Source organism: Anolis sagrei, chromosome 5 (assembly GCF_037176765.1).
Source record: "Anolis sagrei isolate rAnoSag1 chromosome 5, rAnoSag1.mat, whole genome shotgun sequence".
In the NCBI taxonomy this organism is placed as follows: Eukaryota; Metazoa; Chordata; class Lepidosauria; order Squamata; family Dactyloidae; genus Anolis; species Anolis sagrei.
Genome location: NC_090025.1, coordinates 118,669,943 through 118,694,053, shown reverse-complemented (window position 1 = coordinate 118,694,053; position 24,111 = coordinate 118,669,943). Strand labels below are relative to the sequence as shown.

At 38.8% G+C, this 24,111-nt stretch overlaps 1 protein-coding gene across 7 annotated transcripts in view; it reads right to left on the bottom strand.

Moving 5' to 3' along the window:
- TBC1D1 (TBC1 domain family member 1) overlaps positions 1 to 22,820 on the bottom strand; it is a 121,216-nt gene extending 98,396 nt beyond the window's left edge. For 6 of the 7 annotated variants that reach the window (XM_067469019.1, XM_067469023.1, XM_067469020.1 and 3 more), the window contains exons 1-2: positions 22,639 to 22,820; positions 10,491 to 10,963 (exon numbers count right to left, since the gene is read on the bottom strand). In XM_067469019.1, coding sequence (XP_067325120.1) covers positions 10,491 to 10,907 — 417 coding nt within the window. In that variant the 5' untranslated portion in view covers positions 10,908 to 10,963; positions 22,639 to 22,820. The remainder of the gene's footprint in view (positions 1 to 10,490; positions 10,964 to 22,638) is intronic. The other variant, XM_067469024.1, reaches the window with a different exon arrangement.
- Between the last annotated feature and the right edge of the window lie 1,291 nt (positions 22,821 to 24,111).

The window sequence follows — 24,111 nt, the reverse complement described above, 5'->3', positions numbered from 1 at the left end:
CCACCAATAAAATTTTGTAACACAAAAGAGCTCCTAATGACACTATAATTTTTTTGGTATCAGGCTTCTTTGTGTTGATTTTTACTGTTGACAAAACATCTATGAGAACACCATGGGAAGCTTTATAAGTGACACACTGTCATTTGATTCACGGGAGAAAGCAAAGTAGTACAGGTAATGCTTGCAAAAAAGAAGTTGTGAATTTATGTTTTTTAATTACAATAGCTAAGGTAATTATCAATATTTACACTTTTCCCCATAGTTACTTCTCACTGGAAAAGGAAAGAAAACTAAAAAAAAAACCCCAAAACAACAATTGGTTGTATTGCTGAAGGATGCAGGATGGATTCCTAACAAATACAGTTACATAAATCTCCTATTCAGTTACGTAGTTGTAAAATCCATTTAACCTACATAGCTGTATTTACACTGTAGAATTAATGCAGTTTGATACCACTTTATCTGCCATGTTTTAATGCTATGAAATCTTGGGGTTGTAGTTTAGAGGCACAAAAACCCCTTGACAGAGAAGGCTAAAAACCGCATAAAACTACAACTTCCTTGATTCCATACCACTGAGCCATGGTAGTTAAAGTGGTGTCAAACTGTCTTAATTTGAAAGTATAAATGCACCCTTTGACCACTAGCATTTCCTGTTGGCCAACATGTTGGAGAGTGGTCCCTGGTCAAAGTCGTCCATGGTCAAGTGGTCCCTGGTCAAAAAAGGTTGGGAACCACTGTCCTAAAGGCATTGGATAAACAAAATTTACTCCAGTGTGCTGAAAACATTAATCCCCCCCCCCCCCAAAATGTGTATATGCATATGTGATAAAATCTCTTCTTTAGAGAGATTTAATGATGGGCTCAAAAGCAACCTTAAGAACTCTGGTATAGACACTGAGAACTGGGAAGCCATGGCCCTTGAGCACTCCAGCTGGAGGTCAGCTGTGACCAGCAGTGCTGTAGAATTTGAAGAGGCATGAATGGAGGGCAAAAGAGAGAAATGCGCCAAGAGGAAGGCGCATTGAGCCAACCCCGACTGGGACCGCCTTCCACCTGGAAACCAATGCCCTCACTGCAGGAGAACATGCAGGTCAAGAATAGGGTTCCACAGTCACCGATGGACCCACCGCCAGTACACCGATCTTGGAAGACAATCCTCCTCGGACAACGAGGGATCGCCTAAGTAAATAAGTATGTGATAAAGTGTGTGGATGCAGATTTTTTTTACTTAAAGGTACTGTGGTAAATGGCTATGTTTGTACTATGGTGGTATTTCCCAATCTCGCCTCTCACACTTCAGGCATGATAGAACAGGAATAATCCAATTGAATAGAAACATTGAGAAATGCTCGTTTCTACTTCCCTTTGGCACCTCAGTCCCCAACAATAGAAGCCACTTATTTACGATTAAATCTTTCAAATACTTGGCTGTTTTTGGCCAACAGGAAATGCTAGTGGTCAAAGGTTTAAAGTTCACACACAGTGCATACCATTTTCAATAGGCTCAGAGGCATTGTAATGCAAACATAATTAGTGCGACAATGGCATCCCTATTTATTTAATGGAAACATGATAATTGCTTCCTTTAAATAAAGCCAAGCAAGTCCTGTTGCAGTTGGCATGGTCATGGATAAGAGAAAGCCAAATTCCTATCTAAAAAGAGCAAAACAAGGGCTTTCCCTCCCTCCACAGTAGTCAGCTGCTGACGCAGGAAAAGACAGCTCTGCACATATTTTTTTTCCTTTTAAAGGGTTGCAGAAGCAAACACATGGTAAAGCACACAATTGTTCCTCAATACTAAACCCTTTAGAATAGTGGTTCCTGACCTTGTTTTGGCTTTGCTCCACCTAAGCATCTCTAAAATCCAGATCCTGTCCCCGATAGTGAAATATAATTCTTATTATTTAAAAAGTGGACTCTTATTTATTCATGTGGTGGAAGCCTAAAAGGCATTACTTGGTGTGAAGAAGCTTCCAAAGAACATGGAATCTATGAAAGAGGGGGGAAAATAAATAATGAATAATCAGTTGAAGTACTGAGGAAGAGATCACTGAGTAATTGTTAAAATAATACGAATAATCTTTGGAAATTCATTATTTTATAGATGAGGCAATGCATTACACTTTGTTGTGGATCATCTCAAGCTTTAAAAGTATGGCAAATATAATAATTGCTATAGAATTCTAAATACAAACAGTAAGTGTATTTAAAATCTCATCCTGTGTATGTTTGTGCTTGCAAAACTCAAAAAGTAGTAGGTTGATTGACTTGACATTTCGACACAATGTTGTATTCCAATACGCACGTGTTTTATAGTAAAATGAAATTGAAACATAACTTTGCATTCAAATACACGTGTGCATTTAGAGTAAAACTAGCAGTGCAGGAATAGACAGAGTGGAATCTGTGATACCCAAAGCACTGTGATGCCCAAAGCAACCAGTCACATCCTAGCTTTCATTTTACCTCAGCAGTATAAGAAATGAAAACAGAGCACTGAAATTTGGACACAACATTGCATTTGAATACACACATGTACAGGGTTAGTCAAAATGCATAGGCCAATAAGCCATTCAATTGAATGGCTTATTGGCCTATGCATTTTGACTAACCCTGTATTTAGAGTAAAACTAGCAGTCCAGGAATAGACAAAGTGGAATCTGTGATGCCCAAGGCAACCACTCACAGCTTAGCTTTTAATTTAGCACAACAGTATAAGAAATGAAAACTGAGCATGAGCAACCAATCACTATGCAGCTTTCCTTTTACATCAGCAGTAAAAGAAATAACAACCTATGACTATCAATAAAGCGGGGGATAATCTTTGCAAGTGTGCAGTTTGTATTTAGAAAATAATTGCTTCTTTCATGGGTACTTATACGTCGTGTGCTCAAGAGTCAGGAAACTACGGAGGCGCTGAATGTAGAGTCATCTTAAACAGCGAGTATATCCCCAACTCTATATTTTGTGTTGGAAAGTTAGGGAGTCATCTTATAGCCACAGTTGCCTTGTATTCCGGAATATACGGTACTTTTCTTTGCTTTCTCATTCATTTCATACCACATTGAGCCACAGCAAAGCTTGGTCGGGTGTAGCTAGTATTAAATAAACTTCAACCACAATTCCATGATAGTTAATGCTACCATTGTCCAATATCAGTAAAATTATGTTCCCAGGACTTTTTGTATCTTTTTTGTTAGCAATTCAATGGCATGTTTCATATTATTTTATTGTAAAGAGACACAGATAGTGAAAACTTCAGCTTTTGGGTTTTTTGACATAGGAAGCCTCCCCTGTTGCTGCCATGGCGGTATACGCCGCTTGCTCTCCTCTTTCAGCAAGGAACTCGGCCAGAAGTCCCTATGCGTCAATGGGTTCCATGTTGAAAGTGGAGAGCAAACTACATACAACAGGCAAATCAGTCCATCTGATGAGGTTGTTAGACAGAAAAAAAAGGCTTCTGCAGTATTTATTGGAAGAGTGATATCAATCATTTTGATGGACACTACTATGCTTGTACAAATCTTAAGTGATTCCAGAGGGGTATATTTCACAAAGCATAACTCACAGTTTTGCAGCTTACGTTAACATTTGCAAAACAAATACTATAAATAATATTTAAAGCTCCAATTAACCATCTTAGCTGTCTTCAATCTTGTTTATGAGTATCAAATATAAATTATGTAATAACGCTCTGTAACGAAAGTAGACTTAGCAACAAATGCTTGGGAGTTCACTGTATTTTTGCTATTCCTTTTATAGATGAATAATGTTCACATAACTACTTCCGAGACTTACTGGCTGCATGATACTGATCAAAATGTCAGCCACTTCTAACTGTCTTTCCACACTGTGTCTATAAGAATATGTATCCCTATGTGTGCTATCATTAGCGGCATGCTTAATAGACACAAGAGAAGCCAGCTATATCCTGTTTCTCATGCTTCTATCTGCTTTTCCATTCAAAGAATATATGTAGGGCTGTTGTTGAAAGGGCTTCTGACTGGTTGGATACTTTTGATTCTTGTTATTGCTATATTGGTGTTTAAATTTTTATTTTAATACCTTTTTATGTTTTACTTGTATTTGCTTTTCAAAGAATCATGAGGACCACAAGGGACGTCCAGTCCAACCATTATTTGAATTGTGTTACTTATAGACACTCTATCTGTTATTTTTAGGCAGAAATAGGAGATATAAATTTAATCAATTAATCCATATTGAATAAAACAAAAAAGCCTTTAAAGGGTGGATTTTTCTCAAAATACATTCTTCCTAAGAATGTCTTTTGAGTCTAAATGAAGACTTGACATCTTCTGGTAAAAAGCATGACTTTTTAGAGCCATAACCTTTTGGTAAAAGGCATTCCTAACCTTTTGGACACATAGCCTTTTTGAAAGGCATAACTTCCAGAGAGCTAAAACTTGTTTGAGTCATTCTTCTCTTTAGTGGTAAATATCCACTAGCATTCATGCAAGGCAATGTGGCTTCAGTTATTAGACTGAATCTATTGTCTCTGATCTGTTAGGAACAGAAATATGCCAATGCACAAAAATACAGCATAGATTCAGAAGTGTTATTTGAGTTGCACAAAAAACATCTACTTTCCCTTAAAACATCTTGGTTTAAATCATGTTCTCAAGAGACAAAAATAAAGTAGTCTTTGTATTGTCGAAGGCATTCATACCTGAAATCACTGGGTAGTTGTAGGTTTTTTCGGGCTATATGGCCATGATCTAGAAGCATTCTCTCCTGTTGTTTCACCTGCATTTATGGCAAGGATGCTTGTCGTAGATGCAGGCGAAACGTCAGGAGAAAATGCCTCTAGAACATAGCTATGTAGCCTGAAAAAGCCTACAACAACCCAAAGTAGTCTTTGTTAAAATAACATAGTTGGTTTACTTACAATTTTCATATACATGGAAGGTACATTGCTGATCAATCCAGTTACAAGTAGATTTGAAGTTGTTTTCTCTGAGTAGGTAACACAGGGCATCTCTCAGAGTCTAATGGAGTCTGTACAGTCTGAGGGTCTAATGAAGTTTGATGGCATCTGAGCGTCTAATAGCACCTGTCCTCTAAAATGGAGTCTCAGGTCTGAATAGTCCCAGTTCTGGATCACATGGTCTGTAGCCCCTCCCACAACATAGTTAAGGTAAAGCCGCATACCAACACACACATATACAATGCAGCAAGCAATTTAAATTATATACTGTACATAACAACTAGTATAGGAGGCTTGTAGGAGGTTGCTGTTTCCAACAACATCTGGCTGGCTAAGGCAGAACTCAGGCCTAACTCTGTGACTATCACTCAGGTAACGCTTTTGCATCCTTGCCATCCTCATTGCAGACACAATTATCATCTTTATATTTTCAATTTGAGAGGGGATGACAAAGGCTTGTTTGTTTGTTTTTCAAAGTCAGCCCTTTTCTTGAAATTCTGGGCATTAAATGTTGTGGATATACTGATTATTGAATTCTAGCACCAAAGGGAAAAAGCATAGAGTCTTGCGATGATAACAACCATCCAGAAAATGACAACCCAAAATGGAAGAAGGTTAGACTTATTATTTGGATACTGAGAATATAAGTTGAGTATTCTTTCTCTAAAATGCTGAAATTTGAAATGCTCTAAAATTTAAAGTTGTCCCGTGCTTTCTTGTTATTGCTTCCATGTACACAAACTTTGTTTCATGCACAAAATTATTAAAAATATTCTGTATGAAATTAATTTCAGGCTATGTGTATAAGGTGTATATAAACATACATGAACTTAATGTTTAAACTTTGTTCCACTTCCAAAATCTCTCATTATATAATGCTAGATTTGATTACAGGACCCCCTGTGAATACGAAAATCTGTGGATGTTCAAGTCTCATTATATACAGTAGCACAGTAAAATAGTGTCCCCTATATAAAATGGAAAAATCAAGGTTGACTTTTTGGATTTTTGAACATGAGAGGTTTTTTTGTGTCAGGAGTGACTTGAGAAACGGCAAGTCGCTTCTGGTGTGAGAGAATTGGCTGTCTGCAAGAACGTTGCCCAGGGGATGCACAGATGTTTTTCGATGTTCTACAATCCTTGTGGGAGACTTCTCTAATGTCCCCACATGGGAAGCTGGAGCTGACAGAGGGAGCTCATCCGCGCTCTCCCTGGATTCGAACCAGCGACCTGTTGGTCTTCAGTCCTGCTGGCACAAGGATTCAACTCATTACACCACTGAGGATTGAGGTAGAATGACTATTTACGTATAGGTCAGGCTGTGTACCCAATAGAAAAAATCTTGTATAAATGCAAATACAGCTTCAAGAAGGGGCTGCTGATCACCAAACAGGTCTTCCAGCATATCTACTGTTTCATCTGGCTGCACTAGCCATCATGTTTCTAAAGATACTTCCTTTTTATGTTTTTGAAACTAAATTTCAAAGAAGACCATTTCAATAGTGATCTAAAGATCAAAGGATTAAAAATGTTTATTCCTGAGGCAAAACCTCATGCTGAAATGGTTTGTCTGGCCTCTGTTAAAAAAAAAAAAGACAAAAGACTCAAATGAGAGAATATTTTGCAGTGAACCTTCATCCTCAAATCCAGGTAGAAGACTTTATAGGCTGCCTTTACAGACGACAAACTATGGTTTGGGTATTAGGACAATCATCTCTCTTTCTTTTTTGTACACACACTCATATTATCTCCCTCACATCCAGCTGAGGCATACCAAAGAGGATACCACTGTGTCCTAAGTGGGTAAACTATTTTTAAAGTTATAGAATGTCACCAAATCAGAAATGGAAACTATGGCTTGAAGTATATTTCTCATTTTGGTGTGTGACAAACTAATATTTGTGCAAATTGTACTGTGACAAATTAGAATAAGGTAAAGATAAAGGTAGTCCCCTGACATTAAGTCCAGTCATGTCTGACTCTGGGGTGTGGTGCTCATCTCCATTTCTAAGCCGAAGAGCCAGCGTTGTCCGTAGACACCTCCAAGGTCATGTGGCCGGCATGACTGCATGGAGCGCCGTTACCTTCCCGCCGGAGCGGTACCTATTGATCTACTCACATTTGCATGTTTTCGAACTGCTAGGTTGGCAGAAGCTAGGGCTGACAGTGGAAGCTTACGCCGCTCCCCAGAATTGAACCTGTGACCTTTCGATCAACAAGCTCAGCAGCTCAGTGCTTTAACCCACTGCGCCACCGGGGGCTCCCAAATTAGAATAGTACAGATTTAACTATGGTTATTGGTTAGTCTGGAGCCCCCAGTGGCGCAGTGGGTTAAAGCGTTGAGCTGCTGAACTTGCTGACCAAAGGGTTCCAGGTTCGAATCCAGGGAGCAGCATGAGCTCCAGCTGTTAGGTCCAGCTTCTGCCAACCTAGCAGTTTGAAAACATGCAAATGTGAGTAGATCAATAGACACTGCTCCAGTGGGAAGGAAATGGCACTCCATGTAGTTATGGCGGCCACATGACCATGGAGGTGTCTACGGACGATGCTGGCTCTTCGGCCTAAAAATGGAGATGAGCACCAACCCCCAGAGTCAGACACGACTGGAATAAATGTCAGGGGGAAACCGTTATCTTTTATTGGTTAGTCTAAAACATGAAGAGCATGTTAAAAAGGTCAGATCATAACCTCAACAACCAAGCCATCACCCTTTAACTATTACATGTGAATTAAATATTGTACATGAACCAATTAAATCATAGTGTCAGAAATACTTCTTTATGGATTATTTCATAATGTATATATTTTTTAACAAAATAACCTTTTATTCTGAATTTGTCAACTGTGGATAGTTGCTCAACACTTTGTGTTCAACATAATGGCTCGAGTTAAAAAATAAGTTGTCTTCAGTGTGCCTCATCACTGCACTTGCCCTCTGAGGGTTTTGTCTTTCTTTTTCTTTGAACAGCAGACCACCTCCCCCATCAAAACTGTATTTGATATTCTCTTAGTGGCTAAAAGGCATGAAGGGCAACTATTTAAAGAAAGAAGCCAAAAGCAACCTCAGACATACAGAACTAGTTGTTCAGTATTTCACATGCTCGTCTAAACATGCCACCAAAATATAGCAGTTTGTTTTGGCAAGAGTCCCCAAAGAAGCATAAGTCAAGACAGTACTATAAAATAATATGATTATTTCAAGTTGACCCTAAATCTGAGCCACAATGTACAAAAAAGGCCATCAGTTTGGTTTCTGGTTATCTGTGGAATGTCACCAATCTCTTCTATTGCTGAAGCTCTAGAGGGGATTATTTTTATGGGAACCATGTACAGCAGTTATCACATGAAATACTGCATTCTGGTTGGGTTGGACTATGTCTCTTGCAAAAAATGCTTGTCAGTTTCAAAAGTATCATGTGGTTTTAGGTCCATATAACAGTGAAAATAAACTCTAGTTCCCATGAGTGAATAGCGCAATTATTTTTTACATACATTCGCAGTGATGCCCTTGTCCTTTATATCAGAGCATCTTAAAGTTTTCCCACTTGTGAATCCTTTCCGCATGAGAATTTTTTATATGAGCCAATTACAGGCAGTCCCCAAGTTACAAACAAATAGGTTCTGTAGGTTTGTTCTTAAGCTGAATTTGTATGTATGTCGGGACAGGTACTTTTTTAAGTGTAACTCCTGCCAAAAATAAAATAGTTTAGCTTTGGATAGCATAAGCATGGGTTAACACCCCTGTAGTGTTTGTTTTGCTATCTGTGCCCCGTTCAGAAGATTTCACGATGATAAATCAGCATTTACAAGGCTTGCTAAACAGCCTGATTTTTCTTTTTGTGGAAAGCCAATGAAGCATTTTTGCAGAGTCCACTGCAAACACTGCACGCTGCTGCTAACAGATTTGTGTGAATGGGTGATGTTCAAAAGCCTTTTCCTGTTTCTGAATTTTTCTTAACTTCAACATTCAACTAAAGGGACTCCATTTGCAGCCAAGACCCATAGTTTAAAAAGAAGCAGATAACAAGAACCAGCTATGCTGGATTCAACCAAAGGTCTGTCTAGCAAAGCATTCTACTCATATATGGTCATATATTAGAAACCCAAAGGAAAACAGGAAGGGAGAACAGCACTCTTCATTCATTTCATTCAGCACTTAATTTGTAAGAGCATGCAGAGTTTATCAACATAACAGAAACTGTTGTTTATAAGGATGCTAAAACTTTTTCTGATAGAGAAATTCCACAGAATTCTTTAAAATCTTTACAATGGAAAGGTAACAGCCAAAAAATGTAAATAGGTCCCAAAATGTATTGGCATACTCATGGATAATAATAATAATAATAATAATTATTATTATTATTATTATTATTATTTATTTGTAGCCTGCCCTATCTCCCCGAGGGGTCTCAGGGCTGCTTCACACATAATAAAGGCAAACATTCAATGTCTGTATAAAACAGAAGTAAAAAAATCTAAACAACAAACGATAAAATACATTACACAAGTTAAAACAAGTAATTTAAATAATAACAATTAAATAATCAACATTTAAACCATTAAAAGCCAGGTAAGATAGTATATCAAATCTATTTCCTATTCCGTTCTGTTTAACAACGTTATAAGCTCTATTCCTCCTTCTCATCATATGCTTGAGAGCATAGAAATATTTTAAGTTGCTTTTGAAAAGCAAGTAAGGAGGGGGTCCTTTTAATGCCCTTGGAAAGGGCACTCCAAAGACAGGGGCGACCATTGAGAAAGCCCTTTCTCTCATTCCCACCAGCCGTACATGAAGACCAAGAGTAGAGCCTCCTTGGCTGATCGAAGAGCTCGTACAGATTTGTACAAGGAGATGCAGTTTTCTAGATAGTTTGGGCCTGAACCATTTAGGGCTTTATGGGTAATAACCAGCACTTTGTATTTAGCCCAGAAGCAGATTGGCAGCCAGTGGAGCTGCCATAACATTGGAGTTGTCTGCTCCTGTACGGCGCTCCAGTTAGTAGTCTGGCTGCCGATCGCTGGACCAGTTGAAGCTTCCAAACTATCTTTGAAGGCAGCTAAAGTGACTAAAGTGAAATAAAATGAAAGAATAACTTTATAAATGTCCTGTTCGCACCACCTTCATGGAATTTGTTGTTTCTGGATATTGGCACAAACTGGATTTTGAGAATCAGAGTGCACATTTGCTTTGGTTTGAAAATATTTATATATTCTTAAAGCTGTTGAAAAATTAGTTGGTGTTCTATATTGATATCAAGAAACCACTGAATTAAAGTATAGGTTCAGATTGGGATTTCTATTCAGTATTTACCCAGATAGAGGCAAACACGGTGTCCAAACACTACAGAATCAACTTTTCTTTATAACAGGCAGGCAATGGGTAATCCAGAAGTTTGTGAACTGCAACTCTTACGTTTTCCTCATATTTCTCACCCCTTATCCATAACATAATTTACTTAGGTGCTTTCACAACTGGCAACATATCTTTTAAACCAGTATTGGTCTTTCTTGGTTTATATGCTAACAAAAATATTCCACTTACTTTTGTCTGATCATCAGCTTTGAAAACGTAACAAATACTTCGCTGGTTTATTGTTCCATCCTTTATTAAACAAGCAAAGTAACTTGGATCATGACTATTGTGAATCAGTTTGTGGACATGTTGAGGTCTACACTCAAAGATGCTGGAACAAATCAGAGGATCCCACTGCTGGCTTTTCCCCGTGTCTGCTTCACATCGCAGCCTGGTTGGTGAGACATAAAGCCGGATTTGGCTGATGCTTTCCTCTTCTTTCAAAGAATGTGCACTGATCCGCCGAATTTCTGCCACAATCCAAGGAAGCACTGGCATGGTTGTTAGTGAATGTACTGGCAGAGAGCCTACGAGCTGAAGACTGAAGTCAACGGAGCCATCACTGGCTGCTTCAGGATTTTTAACTTTGAAAGATATGGGTTCCATATTTGAGTCATCAAGGAATTGTAAGTCAACCAGTTTAGTTATGGATACTTTGAAGTCTGAAACAGAACATATAATCACAGTTAACACAATCAGTTAACACAATTCTTTTCTTGAAGAATCATATTAGCAACTTTAGAAATCCAAACTGGCACCAATCCTCATTTTATAAATGTCTGAATTAAAAATGCATTTCTAACTTTCTGTGAGTACTATACAAATAAAAGCATCAGTATTTTAGTACTTCCATGTCTCACATTAGAATTATTTAAGCCTGTAGCAAAAGAGCATATCACATTCTAAGTAGACCAAAGATATGAAGACTGAACTGGGACTCCATGAATAGCAAGAAAACAAAGACAATGAAAATATAATGAAGAGAAAATAAGCACAGTTAGCCCTCCACATTTGGTGTCTATCATTTTACAGATTTGATTCATATATTCTCTCTAGGAATCTTTAGATCCTTCAGTGCAATTCTGTGGTCAACTTCTGTTGGATAGTACCCACAGAGTTGTACTGGAGGGCCTAGAGTAAAAGCATAACATATTTATTATTCTCCCACTTTCATGTGGGTCCTGTGCCCTAATCTCTGCGAAAATGGAAGGCTTATTGTAAATGTTTTACAACTATGCAAATATTCACTTAAAGTATTTTTTATTTCCACTAGTAGATCTTTTTTTTAAAAGGCTCAAGTGCTTAATCAACTAAATTGTTAAATTAACTGATAACTGACTTCAAAGTTTTCTTCAATTAAATTAGGTAAGAACTGTTGGAAATGACAACCTTTTTCAAGCCTCCTCTAGTAACTTGTTTATCTATAATCCTGTTCCTTACTTATTGTCTGTATGTTCTGATATACAGCTTTCTTTCCTTGCTCTATGTTTTTCTGATAAGTTATGGGAGGGGCTGCAGACCACATGATCTGCTCTGAGAAGAGCACACAGCACAGACTCCATTAGACTTTGGGACTTCTCAGATCGCAGACTTGCAAACACTTGCCTACTGTTTGCTGTAAGAGAAATGTTCTGACCGGATGGCACAGAAACTATCACAAACATATCTGTAACTGGATTAATAAGTTGTGTACCAGTGTATGCTGAACACATAAAAGTTGTGAGTAAACAACCAAATATGTTGGGGTTTTTTTTTTACCAAAGTCTACTTCATTTTGTCTCTTGAATGCACAATATAAAACAAGTTGTTTTATGGGAGCGTAGATATATTTTTGGGAACTGAAAAACACTTCTGAAGCACTGCAATTTTGTGCACTGGCATATTCGCTGTTTCCTATCAGTTCAGAGACAACAGGTTATTCAGTCTAAAAACTGAAAGCCATTGTCTGCCATAACTATATCTGGTTGTATACCACATGATTCCACTCAAACGGGTTTTTGGTTCTTCTCGAAAAGGTCATACTTTTCCAAAAGGTTATGATCTCCACATGGTTATAAATGCCATTTTCTAAAAAGAACTTTTGTTTTTAATTATTTTAAATATACTTATTAAAATATTAAAATACATATTCTCTCCTCACTCACATAGGAAGAATTCACTTTTAAGATGTGACACCTTTCTAACAACATTTCTTTATTCAGGAATAATACGTTCGCTCAAATACCAATTTAATGAAAGATGAAACTGACTGAAACTTATGTGATGCTATCTTTAAAACTGATCTGGAAAAAAACCAAGCTTAAGAAAACAGAAAAATATTAGCAAACCAACATTTCCATTACACACCTACTGGTTGCCATTCCAGTGTTTCAAAATACTTTTGATTCATTACATGTATCAATCATTAATAGAAACGATTCACGCTTAGTGGGAAAAGCCCAATTCATAAATTCAGATGATCTTCAGCCTACTATAAATTACATTCAATTGTTACAGTACAACAATCGTTCTATTATAGTGGTTCAATATGAATTCAGGACTGTCAGTAGATGACAGAAGCCTGGGCCTAAATTCAGTTGCTGGTTCCAATGAAAACAGATCTATTGAATTAATGGGAACTTTGTCAGTCAACACTTATCTAAGGTTCAGTGGATCTAGCTAGTAAATTAAGGACTTGAATTACATCATCACATCAATCAAATGTAGTAACTCTTGTGATGTAATTCTCGTGATGTTGGTGTTGCTGAATTCTCAGCATTCTTCACAACAACCATATCAGAAGGTCACACTGTGTCCACCATTTATATCCAATACACCAATCACTTTCATACTTTATTATGGCTTCACTTTGCTAGATGTTTTGATAGAATAGAGATGGTAATTTCACTAGAACAGACACTATAGTTTTTGATTTTTCCTCATCCCAATAGGTATCAGGAAAATCAGGATTTTTCCTCATCCCAATAGGTATCAGGAAAATTATTTTTATTTCCTCGCTTTGGGGAAGTCTGGAAAATATTTTTTTTCGAGATTATAGGAACTGAACACAGTTTTGCTCCAGCTGAGATGTGCTGGGTGCTATTTTCCCACAACTTCTCTCTTCTCCCCTAAAGTTGTGCAGAAACCATCAAACCTTACAGTTGTCAAAACAGCTGGGTGCTGAGAGTGAGGAGAGGGAAATCAATGGAAAGCTGACAGCTGTCATTTGAAAGCTGCAGCCTCTAGCTAGGATTTCTGTGAAGGATTGGTGAAAGATACAAAGAAAAGTTGCAATGGGGAAAAGTTGTGGGTGTTTGAAATATGATTATCTAGTTAATATTTTTCCTGCAACCTTCCTCCTCAATCCTTAGCAACTTTTGCCCAAGGGTAAAATGTTGCACTCTAGCACTGAAATGCCTTTTTGCCCAGCACCACACCAGAATTCAGTAATTCTATCTAAAATGTTTATTAAAGAAAGCAGATTAAAGGGGAAAGGGGGCAATTCCAAAAGGGTCAGTAGAATAGAAAATACAAAATAGCAGTAACCAAAAATGACAAAGAGCATCAAGTCAAGAGAACCAAAATCCACAGCAGTACTTCAGACTTAAAATCATAAACATGAAAGCGGGAACTATTCCAAAGGTAAACCCTCCAAGGAAACAAAGGCATGAAACAGAACACGAAACGTGAGAATATTTGAATCATGAACTTGAGAGCAGAGACAGGAGAGCCATCTCCTATGGCAATGTTACCTCCTCTGAGTGGCTTGAAGCCAAACCATTTACCATAATTTAAGATCGTCCAGGCACCCATGAGATCATGTCTAAGACACCTGGACTTCAAGTTCTTATCTCACACTCTTTGAGAAGATCTAGTTTGTCTATTTTTCACTCCTTGCATTCTCGGGCCTAATCTAGTTTCCTGGGAAAACTCACCATGTATCCAAGGTCTTTTTTTCAGGGGAATTTTCACTTTCTCCAATTGTTTGGGACTGGGCACAGGAATAAGAAATATCACCCTCATCTGCCTGCAATTCTCTTACTCACAGACTCCTCACTTTGAAACCTACTTTGAAACTCATTGTCTGATACATGTTGAGCTACAACAGAAAAGTCCTAGCAAAGTTCTAGGAAATTGGGGTGTGGGGGGGCATTCTTTCTTGTACCACTGTAATGATCACTTTGTGAATTGGCTGTGTTGCTATAGAGTTAGCCTTCTCTCAAAGGAACACTCCAACACACACAGGAGCTAAGAATATCAAACACCTTTATTTTTCAGAATACATGGGTCATGTTGGACTGTCTGACTTCTATTTCAAATCCCACTTACCCAACTGAGCCTTTAGTCATTTCTACTGAAGCTTTCATTTCTACCCATATAACAAACATCAGTTTTCTTTCAGTTGCAAAAACAAGAATGTTCATAACCCATTTGCAAATTAGCAAACCTGTGAGATCCAGATGTGTTTTAGAGAAAATATGTGTTCTGAAAGCAGGCTACATTGAGTTATTTTTTAAAAAATTCTGGATATCAACATTAGATAACAATATATTTCCAGGTGCTTTTAACATGTTAATGTAAAAAGAGTAATAAATCCTGTGAGCTATTGCACAAAATTGATCTCATGTATCCTATTTTGGTTGAGTTTTAAGAGCTTGCTTGTGCACTGCATGTTATTTAAGGGGGAAAGGGTTAACACTTCCGAGCTATTATGTTCGGGCTTCACTGCTGTACAGATGGTGGGATTTGTGACTGCTGTTAAGCTCAGAGATTGAAGAAAACATTACCGTCCAAAATGAAAAAAGGCAGTCTGCAATCCCTCAGAGTTCATAAGGCTGTGACTGCTGACAGTTGCTCCCAAAGGTATTACGATCCTAATGAACCGTTGCATTAATTTAATTTTCTCAAAGGATCTACACTTTAATTAAGTTATAAATGTGCACCATGGCACCAAGCTAGGACAAAATGCATCGTCTTACGTCTCTTAGATCTGTCGGTTGCTTTGCCTTAAAAGCAAAACACTAATCTCCAGGGAGACCAAAGGGCTAGTTCAGTGTCATTTTTTTTGTAGACCTATTGCTCGTGCAACACATATTGATGCCTTCTCTATTTTGTGGTTGAGGTTAGAGTGTGTGAACGGAACTATCACAGAATGAGAAATCAGTGTTTCTTAAGATTTCAAAGTGCCTCCTACATGCCATTATTCCACTTAAACTGCTATGATACAGAGTCCTGAGAGTTGCAGTTTAAGGAGTAACATTTTGAATTCTCAGCCAGATATCTCTTGAGCCTCACAGAAATATCTGGCTTTGAGAAATTCTGGGCTTTGGTTCAATTCAATGTTGCCAGCAGAGTAAAAGTGGAATATAGCATTGTAACACTGTAGTATAGCAGGACCTTTAAATACCATCTGAAGCAAACATCTCAAATAAGTAGCAGGCTCTTCTTCTCCATGAAGTTTGTAAGATATTGGCCTGAAAAAGCCTGTGAGCATTGAAAGCTAGCATAATGGATTTTACAACATTTGGCTGGCCTAATAATGTTATCACTGCAAAGCATATTTTGGTTTGCCTAACAAAGATAATGTGTGTTTTGGATGGAACTGAAGAGCATATCTATCTATCTATCTATCTATCTATCTATCTATCTATCTATCTCCAAGAAGTGCTAAGTCCCCTTATTAAAGAAAGCACATTGGATACTGATGTGAGATACAGCATTCTTGGTGGTGGTGCCCTAACGCTGGGTATGTACCTGGTGGCAACTTTACGGAAATTTTGACATGAGGCTAAGATTTATTTATTTAAAGAGGTTTGTAAGTAGCCAATTATGCCTACAATCAAACTCACTACAGACTGTTATAGTTTTATTAAATAGTGATATATCATATTTTAATAATGGTGATTAAATGCAGGTGTTATCCATTATGTTGGGATTTTTACCATCTCAAGCATGGTTGGTGGGGACAAGGGGGGGACCTTCTCGGTACTGGCCCTTGGCTTTGGAATACCCTCCCCAGAGGAATTAGGGTAGCCCTTACACTCCAATGTTTTTGTCAAAACTTGAAAACATGGCTTTTCAAGCAGGGCTCTGAACAGGGTGAGCATTAGTTTATACCTGGGGACCAAGTGCTTTGTTTGACTCCGGCACTTAATGTGACTGAAATTGATACAACCATTTTATCTGCAGCTATTGATGCATTTTTTGAGTATTTTAATTATTTATTATTTATTTACTGTATTTATATACAGCCTTTCTCAACCCTGGGGGGACTCAAGGCAGTTTGCAACATACTAATGGCAAAAATTCAATTCCACATACAGTGCACAAAGAAATCATAGTAGCCAATTACTACATATAACTATGAACTTAAAATGAATTAAAACCATTAAGCATAAGACATAAAATTGAAACATTCAAAACATAAAATCATGCTAGTATAAACATTAAATTCCCATGATCCAGAAACTGTATACCACAGCCATTCAGAATTATCACTGTGCATGTTCCTTAATTATTCTTTATACTGCATTATTTATTAACCAAAGGCTTGATCCCATAGCCACATCTTTGTTCTCTTTCTAAAGGTCAGGAGGGAGGTGCTGATCTAATCTCATTGGGGAGGGAGTTTCAGTGCAGAGGGGCCATCACTGAAAAGGCCCTGTCTCTCGTCCCCGCTAACCATACTTGTGATGGAGGCAGGACCGAGAGCAGGGCCTTCCCAGATGATCTTAACCTTTGTAATAAGGGTTTTTAATAATTGTAATTAAATGCAGGTGTTATCCATTATGTTGGGCTTTTTTATGAAAGGCAGCATATAAAAAGAAAAGTAGCAAATAAATAATATTGCCTATAATACTGGCCTGTGGCTACTAAGAAACGGCTGATTCATTGTGCAAGACTAAAATCTGGTGTCTGAAAGCCTTGTGAATCTCAAATTAACACATTTGTAATACCCAATAGCAAATTAAGAACGTCCTAAAATTTGCTTTTTTCTCTTTTTTAATTTTAAATCTGATAATTTTGACTCACCTAAACCTAATGAGAGGGTGGTTTTCAGCTAAACAAAACATTTATTACTCCATGTTTTACTTACCCTAAATAAATAGTCATCCCCCCCTGTTTTCTTAGCCATTCAAATCCTTACTTTTTTAAAAAAAATCCATGCTGCTTAGAAACATGAGACTCGAAAACAGAATATGTTGTACTATGCATTAAAGAGCTTTCCTTGCTTTTCTCAAAGCACAGATTGGAATGTATTGCAGTGACAGGATGTGTTTATGGAGAAAACAATATATTGAAGACATTATTTTTACCCATAATATTGAAACATGTATGCTTAGTCAGTGTAAGCAACTAGAAACAGAAAGTTGCTATATGTACAAACATGACCTAGTTTGTAATATTTACTTTTTCAATGGAAAAGAGGATACTTTGAATTTCTCCTATGAGGAAACATCACATCCTTGTGTCAGTAGGACAGCTGACCAAAAGATCGACGGTTCGAATCCATGGAGCGCAGTGAGCTCCAGTCTGTCAGCTCCAGCTACTCATGCAGGGACATGAAAGGGACATCCCACAGGATGATAAAACATCCGGGTGTCCCTGGGCAACGTCCTTGCAGTCAGTCAGTTCTTTCACACTAGAAGCAACTTGCAGTTTCTCAAGTCATTCCTGACACAAATATATACAGATGGTTTTAAACAGTATATTTTAATATTGAGAAAAAATATGTTTAATGTTTATGTACGCATATAATGAATTCTTGTCCCGGCATTGAATGTTTGCCGTATATATACTGTGCTCAGCCCTAAGTCCCTTTTGGGGTGAGAAGGGTGGAATATAAATGATGTGTGTGTGTGTGTGTATGTGTATGTGTGTATGTATGTATGTATGTATGTATGTATGTATATATCCCCATTCAGAACAATGCACTTGTACTGGTTACAATGTTTACAGTGTTTGTTATTTTGGAACAAGCTGGAGGGGTAACAAATAATTATGACCACCCAAGTCAGAAGAAAACCACAGCACATGCTAATCCCTATGTTTCTTCTGCCTCCCTCATCATTAATACAGGAAATCTTATATAATCATTGGGATTTCAAACTTGCAGCCAGCCCCAGACAGAAATTTTATCCCTAGCTCTGAAGTGTTGAATGGCAGAGTGACCCTCTACTACTTGATCCCAAAAGAAAAGAGAACATCCCAGACAAAAATGATTCATGTTCAGATGTGTTGAGCTGTAAACAAATTCGGCACCATGAGCTCTAGAATTTGTTACTGGAACAAGTTCAAGACCAGGCATGGGCAAACTTTGGCCCTTCAAGTGTTTTGGACTTCAACTCTCGCAATTCCTAAGAACGTACTAGCTGTTAGGAATTGTGGGAGTTGAAGTCCAGAACACCTGAAGGGTCAAAGTTTTGTCCATGCCTGGTCTACACTATAAAATTAGTCTGATTCAGTGTTTGAAATACACCATCAAGTAAGTCCAGGACTCTGTCTTCAAGCAAAGAGAAAACTGAAGTGCACTATCTAGATAGCATTTCAATTATTTTATTTACATAATGTTTTCTATATAATAAAAATTAGCAACAAAACAACTCTCCCTTCCAATTATCTATTTTCACCTGGCACAATGCATTAAATGGTATCTCTATGATTTATTAAAAGCAGCTTTTATGGGCTTGTTTTCCTGTTGTTACTGCAGAAATATCAAGCTGAGTAGAATGAATATGTTTAAAGTGGCAGAAACTACATTGATCAGGGAACCTATTAATTACACTATGTAACAAAATTTGAAAACTTTTCTGTTCCTGATTATTTTCTGTTTAATTATGCAGTACTTACTTTTAAAACAGTTGTTATACTCCAGAAACTTCATTTTTGTGGCTGCCACAAACTGTAGAATTATTTGTGTCCTAATGAGATATTCATTGAAAAACTATAGCAAAATGCGCTGCAGGATGTCCCACAAAAACAAAGTTTGTGCAATTTGATAAACTTTTCCCATGTTTTTATGCTAGAACCAATTAGGAAATGACATTGATAACCCAGGAACAAAAATCGTGCTACATAGTATCATCTATCAACTTAATCTCTTTGGGATTTTAGTGGAATCTAACCAGACACCAATAGTCAGGTGCCAGTTCCAACAGAGTAACAGAAGTGCAGGAAAAGCAAAAGTACATGAAACTGTGAGGTGGAAAAATCCTCAAATGTCAAATTAATCAGAGCTCAGAGTAAATGGCAAAACCTTTATCCTGTTCAAATGCTAATTTGTGCTGCCCTTCATGTTCTCTTCTGAGTGTTGAAGTAATGATGACCTGTGTGAGAAAATCGTGCATTTTGCATAGCAAGTTGTCAGCCTGTGGCATTCAACTTTTCTTTTTAAAATTATCTGGGAGTATTTATTTGAGTTGTGTTTGATAAACCAGAAAGTAAGGAGATACTCTGGAAAACTGGGACTAAACCAGTAACTTCTTGGGGAGAGGAGGTTAATACTATTATAGTTGCTTATGAAAAAAATAATTTTCCAAGTTCTGTGTAACGAAATTTGAAAAGAAATCTAATTCTAGTTTGAAAGTATTATTTCCTGTTTAATTGTGCAGAACTTTGAAAGTTGTTGTTATAATCCAGAAACTTCAATTTTGTGGCTGCCACAAACTTTTCCCAGAGGAAAAGTTTTCTTACCATACATCAATGGAACCACTGACCGCCTAGGGAAACTGATGAAGGAGCACAACATACAAACTATCTACAGACCTACTAAGAAAATCCACCAAATGCTACTTTGAGCAAAGGACAAGAGGGATCATCTCACCTCTGCAGTATTATTTCCTGTTTAATTGTGCAGGACTTTGAAAGTTGTTGTTATACTCCAGAAATTTCAATTTTATGGATGCCACAAACTTTTCCCAGAGGAAAAGTGTTCTTACCATACATCAATGGAACTACTTACCGCATAGGGAAACTGATGAAGAAACACAAGCTACAAACCATTTACAGGCCCACTAAGAAAATCCAACAAATGCTACGTTCAGCTAAGGACAAGAGGGATCCTCTCACCTCTTCAGGAGTCTACCGTATACCATGCAGCTGTGGACCAGTCTACATAGAGACCACCAAACGCAGCATTGCCCAGACACGAATCAAGGAACATGAAAGGCACTGCAAATTACATCAACTAGAGAAGTCAGCCATAGCAGAGCACCTGATAAACCAACCTGGACAAAGCATATTATTTGGGAACACAGAAATGTTGGACCACTCCATGTCACCATGGACCACGTCAGGCTATACAGAGAAGCCACTGAAATTCACAAGCGTGTAGATAATTTCAACAGAAAGGAGGAAACCATGAAAATGAACAAAATCTTGCTACCAGTATTAAAAAACACTAAAACCAGGATAGTAAATAAAGAGAACAACACTCAGAAAACAGGGGAATCCCAGGCAGGAAACAATTAAGCCCAGATAACACCTCCCAACAAAGGTTTTTCTCAGCCAGGCTTTGAAGCTGCTATTCATCGCTCACCAAGGTTGTCAATTGCAACATTCACACTTGCCTCAAGAAGACGAGTTCTTTCTCCCATCCTGGACATTCCACAGATAGATAAAATCCAATTTCCAACAATCCTCAGAACCTCTGAGGATGCCTGCCATAGATGTGGGCAAAATATCAAGTGAAAATGCTTCTGGAACATGGCCATACAGCCTGGGAAACTCACAGCATCCCTATGTTGAATTGGTTGAGGCTCTCTGAGATAATCATTGAAAAACTATAGCTAAACTGTGCTGCAGGATGTGCCGCAAAAACAAAGTTTGTGCAATTTAATAAACTTTTCGCATTTTTTCATGATAGAATCAATTAGGAAATGACATTGATAACCCAGGAACAAAAATCATGTTACATGTTGATACCACATTTTATCTGAAATATAACTGATCTAGTTTTCATTGGCATTTTAATTGTGTTGGGCAACAACACAAGGCACCAATGCCAGGAAATGCTGTCAGCCATTCAATCCCCTTTGCTTGGGAACCACAACTTCCTCATCATGCAAATTTGCTTTTTTGGTGTCATCCCTTAAATACTGTCGAAAATAGGGTTGGGTAAGTTTCACTTCTCAGCGCAAACTGAAAGGAAGGCCGACATTGCTGCACACTTTGGTGAGACTTCAGCATCTCTCATTTCACCAATTGATCCCTGAAGAAACATCCATTCACTACGGCCCTTCCACACAGCCATATAACCCAGAATATCAAGGCAGATAATGCACAATATCGGCTTTGAACTGAGTTATCTTAGGATTCTTCCACACAGACATATAACCCAGAATATCTAGGCAGATCATCCTAGATATGATCTGCCTAGATATTCTGGTTTATCTCAGTGCCCTTCCACACAGATATACTGTATAACCCCGAATATCAAGGCAGATCATCCACAATATCAGCTTTGAACTGGGTTATCTCAGGGCCCTTCTACACAAGACATATAACCCAGAATATCAAGGCAGATCATAAATAATATCAGCTTTGAACTGGGTTATCTCAGGGTCCTTCCATATAACCCAGAATATCAAGCTTTGAACTGGGTTATCTGAGTCCATGCTGCCATATAACCCAGTTCAAAGCAGATAATGTCGGATTTTACAGTTGTATGGAAGAGAACTTAGTCCACACTGCCATATAATCCAGTTCAATGTGGATTTTATAGCAAAGTAAAGGTAAAAGGTTTTTTTCATTTGACAATAAGTCTAGTCGTGTTTGACTCTGGGGGATGGTGCTCATCCAGCATTGTCCATAGACACCTCCAAGGTTGTATGGCCAGCATGACTGCATGGAGCACCGTTACCTTCCTGCCGGAGCAGTACCTAATGATCTACTCACATTTGCATGTTTTCGAACTGTTAGGTGGGCAGAAGCTGGGGCTAACAGCGGAAGCTCACCCGTTCCCTGGATTCGAACCACCAACTTTTCGGTCAGCAAGTTCAGCAGCTCAGCAGTTTAACCTGCTGTGCCACTGGGGGATATTATACCTCTCCTTTTCCTTTTGATCTTCAGCAATCCTTTCTTTTTCTCTTGTCTTTCCCTCCCATCAGACTTGAGGCTGCAAACTCCTTGGAGCTGAGAGCTGTTCCTCCACTCTGCAGCAGGTACACTGAAGGTGACCAACATGTAGAAGGCAACAGGGAGGAAAGGGAAAAGCACAGAAGAGATATCTATTATTCCCCCCCCCCCCCCTCCATCCTGGGTTGTATTGAACTCGCCCCAAACCCTTCAAGCCGGTCTGATGAGCTCTTTCCATATCAAAAAGGTGCAGGGAAGGAGGTGGAGTGAGAGAAGGGCTTACCCAGCGACTTGGGACGCCTGCCTCAGCAAGTCTGTCTCAGAGAGAAGGAAACAGGAGGTCAGCCAAGGGAGAGCAGCCGTCCCTTGCAGTCCAGGCAAGGAAAGGGATGCGCCTTCTCGCCTCCTTCCTACTGCTGAGACTGAGTGTCAACGAAGGAGCCGAAGCAGTGTGTGAATACAGCCCCCCCCCCCCCCCGCCATGGTGCCCAATTGGGCCATCCCGCACGCAGCCGCGCCGCTGAGGGAGGAACCAACGGGGGAAGGAGGGGGGGGAGGGAGAGAGACTGATTGCAAAGCAGAGTGCGCGCTCCCCTGCAGCCCGCCTTACCTGCTCTTGGTTTCCGCGTCTGTCAGGAGGAGGGCTGTCCAAACAGAAGTCAGCCCACTGCTCTCTCTCTCAGTTGTTTCTGAAGGCTTCCCTTCCTTCAGAAACAACTCAATGCAGGCCCAGGGCGCCTCAGACGCTCCCAGGCAGTGCAGTTGACTCAGAAGTCAAGGAGGACACTCCCCGCCCAAAGTTCACCTTTCCCTTTGATGCCTTAAAGCAGAGCTCTCCAAACCTTGAGGTGTTGTGTGGTTTCCAGGCTGTATGGCTCTGTCCTTGCAGCATTTTCTCCTGGCGTTTGGCCTCCATGAAAGCCTTCAACAATAAATTTCCAAGCATAGTACAGACATTTCAGGACACAGTGATTCAGGGCCCTTCCACACAGCCGTATATCCCAGAATATCAAGGCAGAACGTCTATTATTTATTTATTTATTTATTTCGGACATTTGTATCCCGTCCTATCTCGACCTCCACAGAGGGACTCAGGGCGGCTAACAACCAATTATTATTTTATTATTATTAAACTTTATTTGTACCCCGCTACCATCTCCCCAAGAGACTCGGTGCGATTTAAATGAGGCTGAGCCCACAATACAACAATAAACAATAGCAACAATAATACAACAATAAATAAAGCTCAAAAACAGAAGATAGCAATACACATTAACAATAACACAGCGACGTTTAAAACCTATGGCAGGGCCAAATGTACTAATTAAAATTTAAAAAATAATGCTGGGCGTGACCAGGTGACATATGAACAGGATAGAAATTTTGGAGAGGGATAGAGCGTGCAGACAATCCTAAAACACTACTAAAGTGTGTTTAGGGACATATTGCTGGGAGTTTAGTTATTCTGGGAAGGCACATTGGAACAACCACGTTTTCAGGCTCCTCCTAAAGACTGCCAACGTTGGAGCATGTCTGATGTCCCTGGGGAGTGAGTTCCAGAGTCGAGGGGCCACCACCAAGAAGGCCCTGTCTCCATAGTGCCCACAACCAAAAGCATAAATATACAATTTAAATAAAAGCAATATAAAACAGCATAAAACATTCAAACAGTCCAACAGTCACCGATTTAAGTCATCGTCCTAAAAACAGTCCGTCAAGTCCATTAAAGTCGTCACTTTGCCAGCAGGTCAGCCTA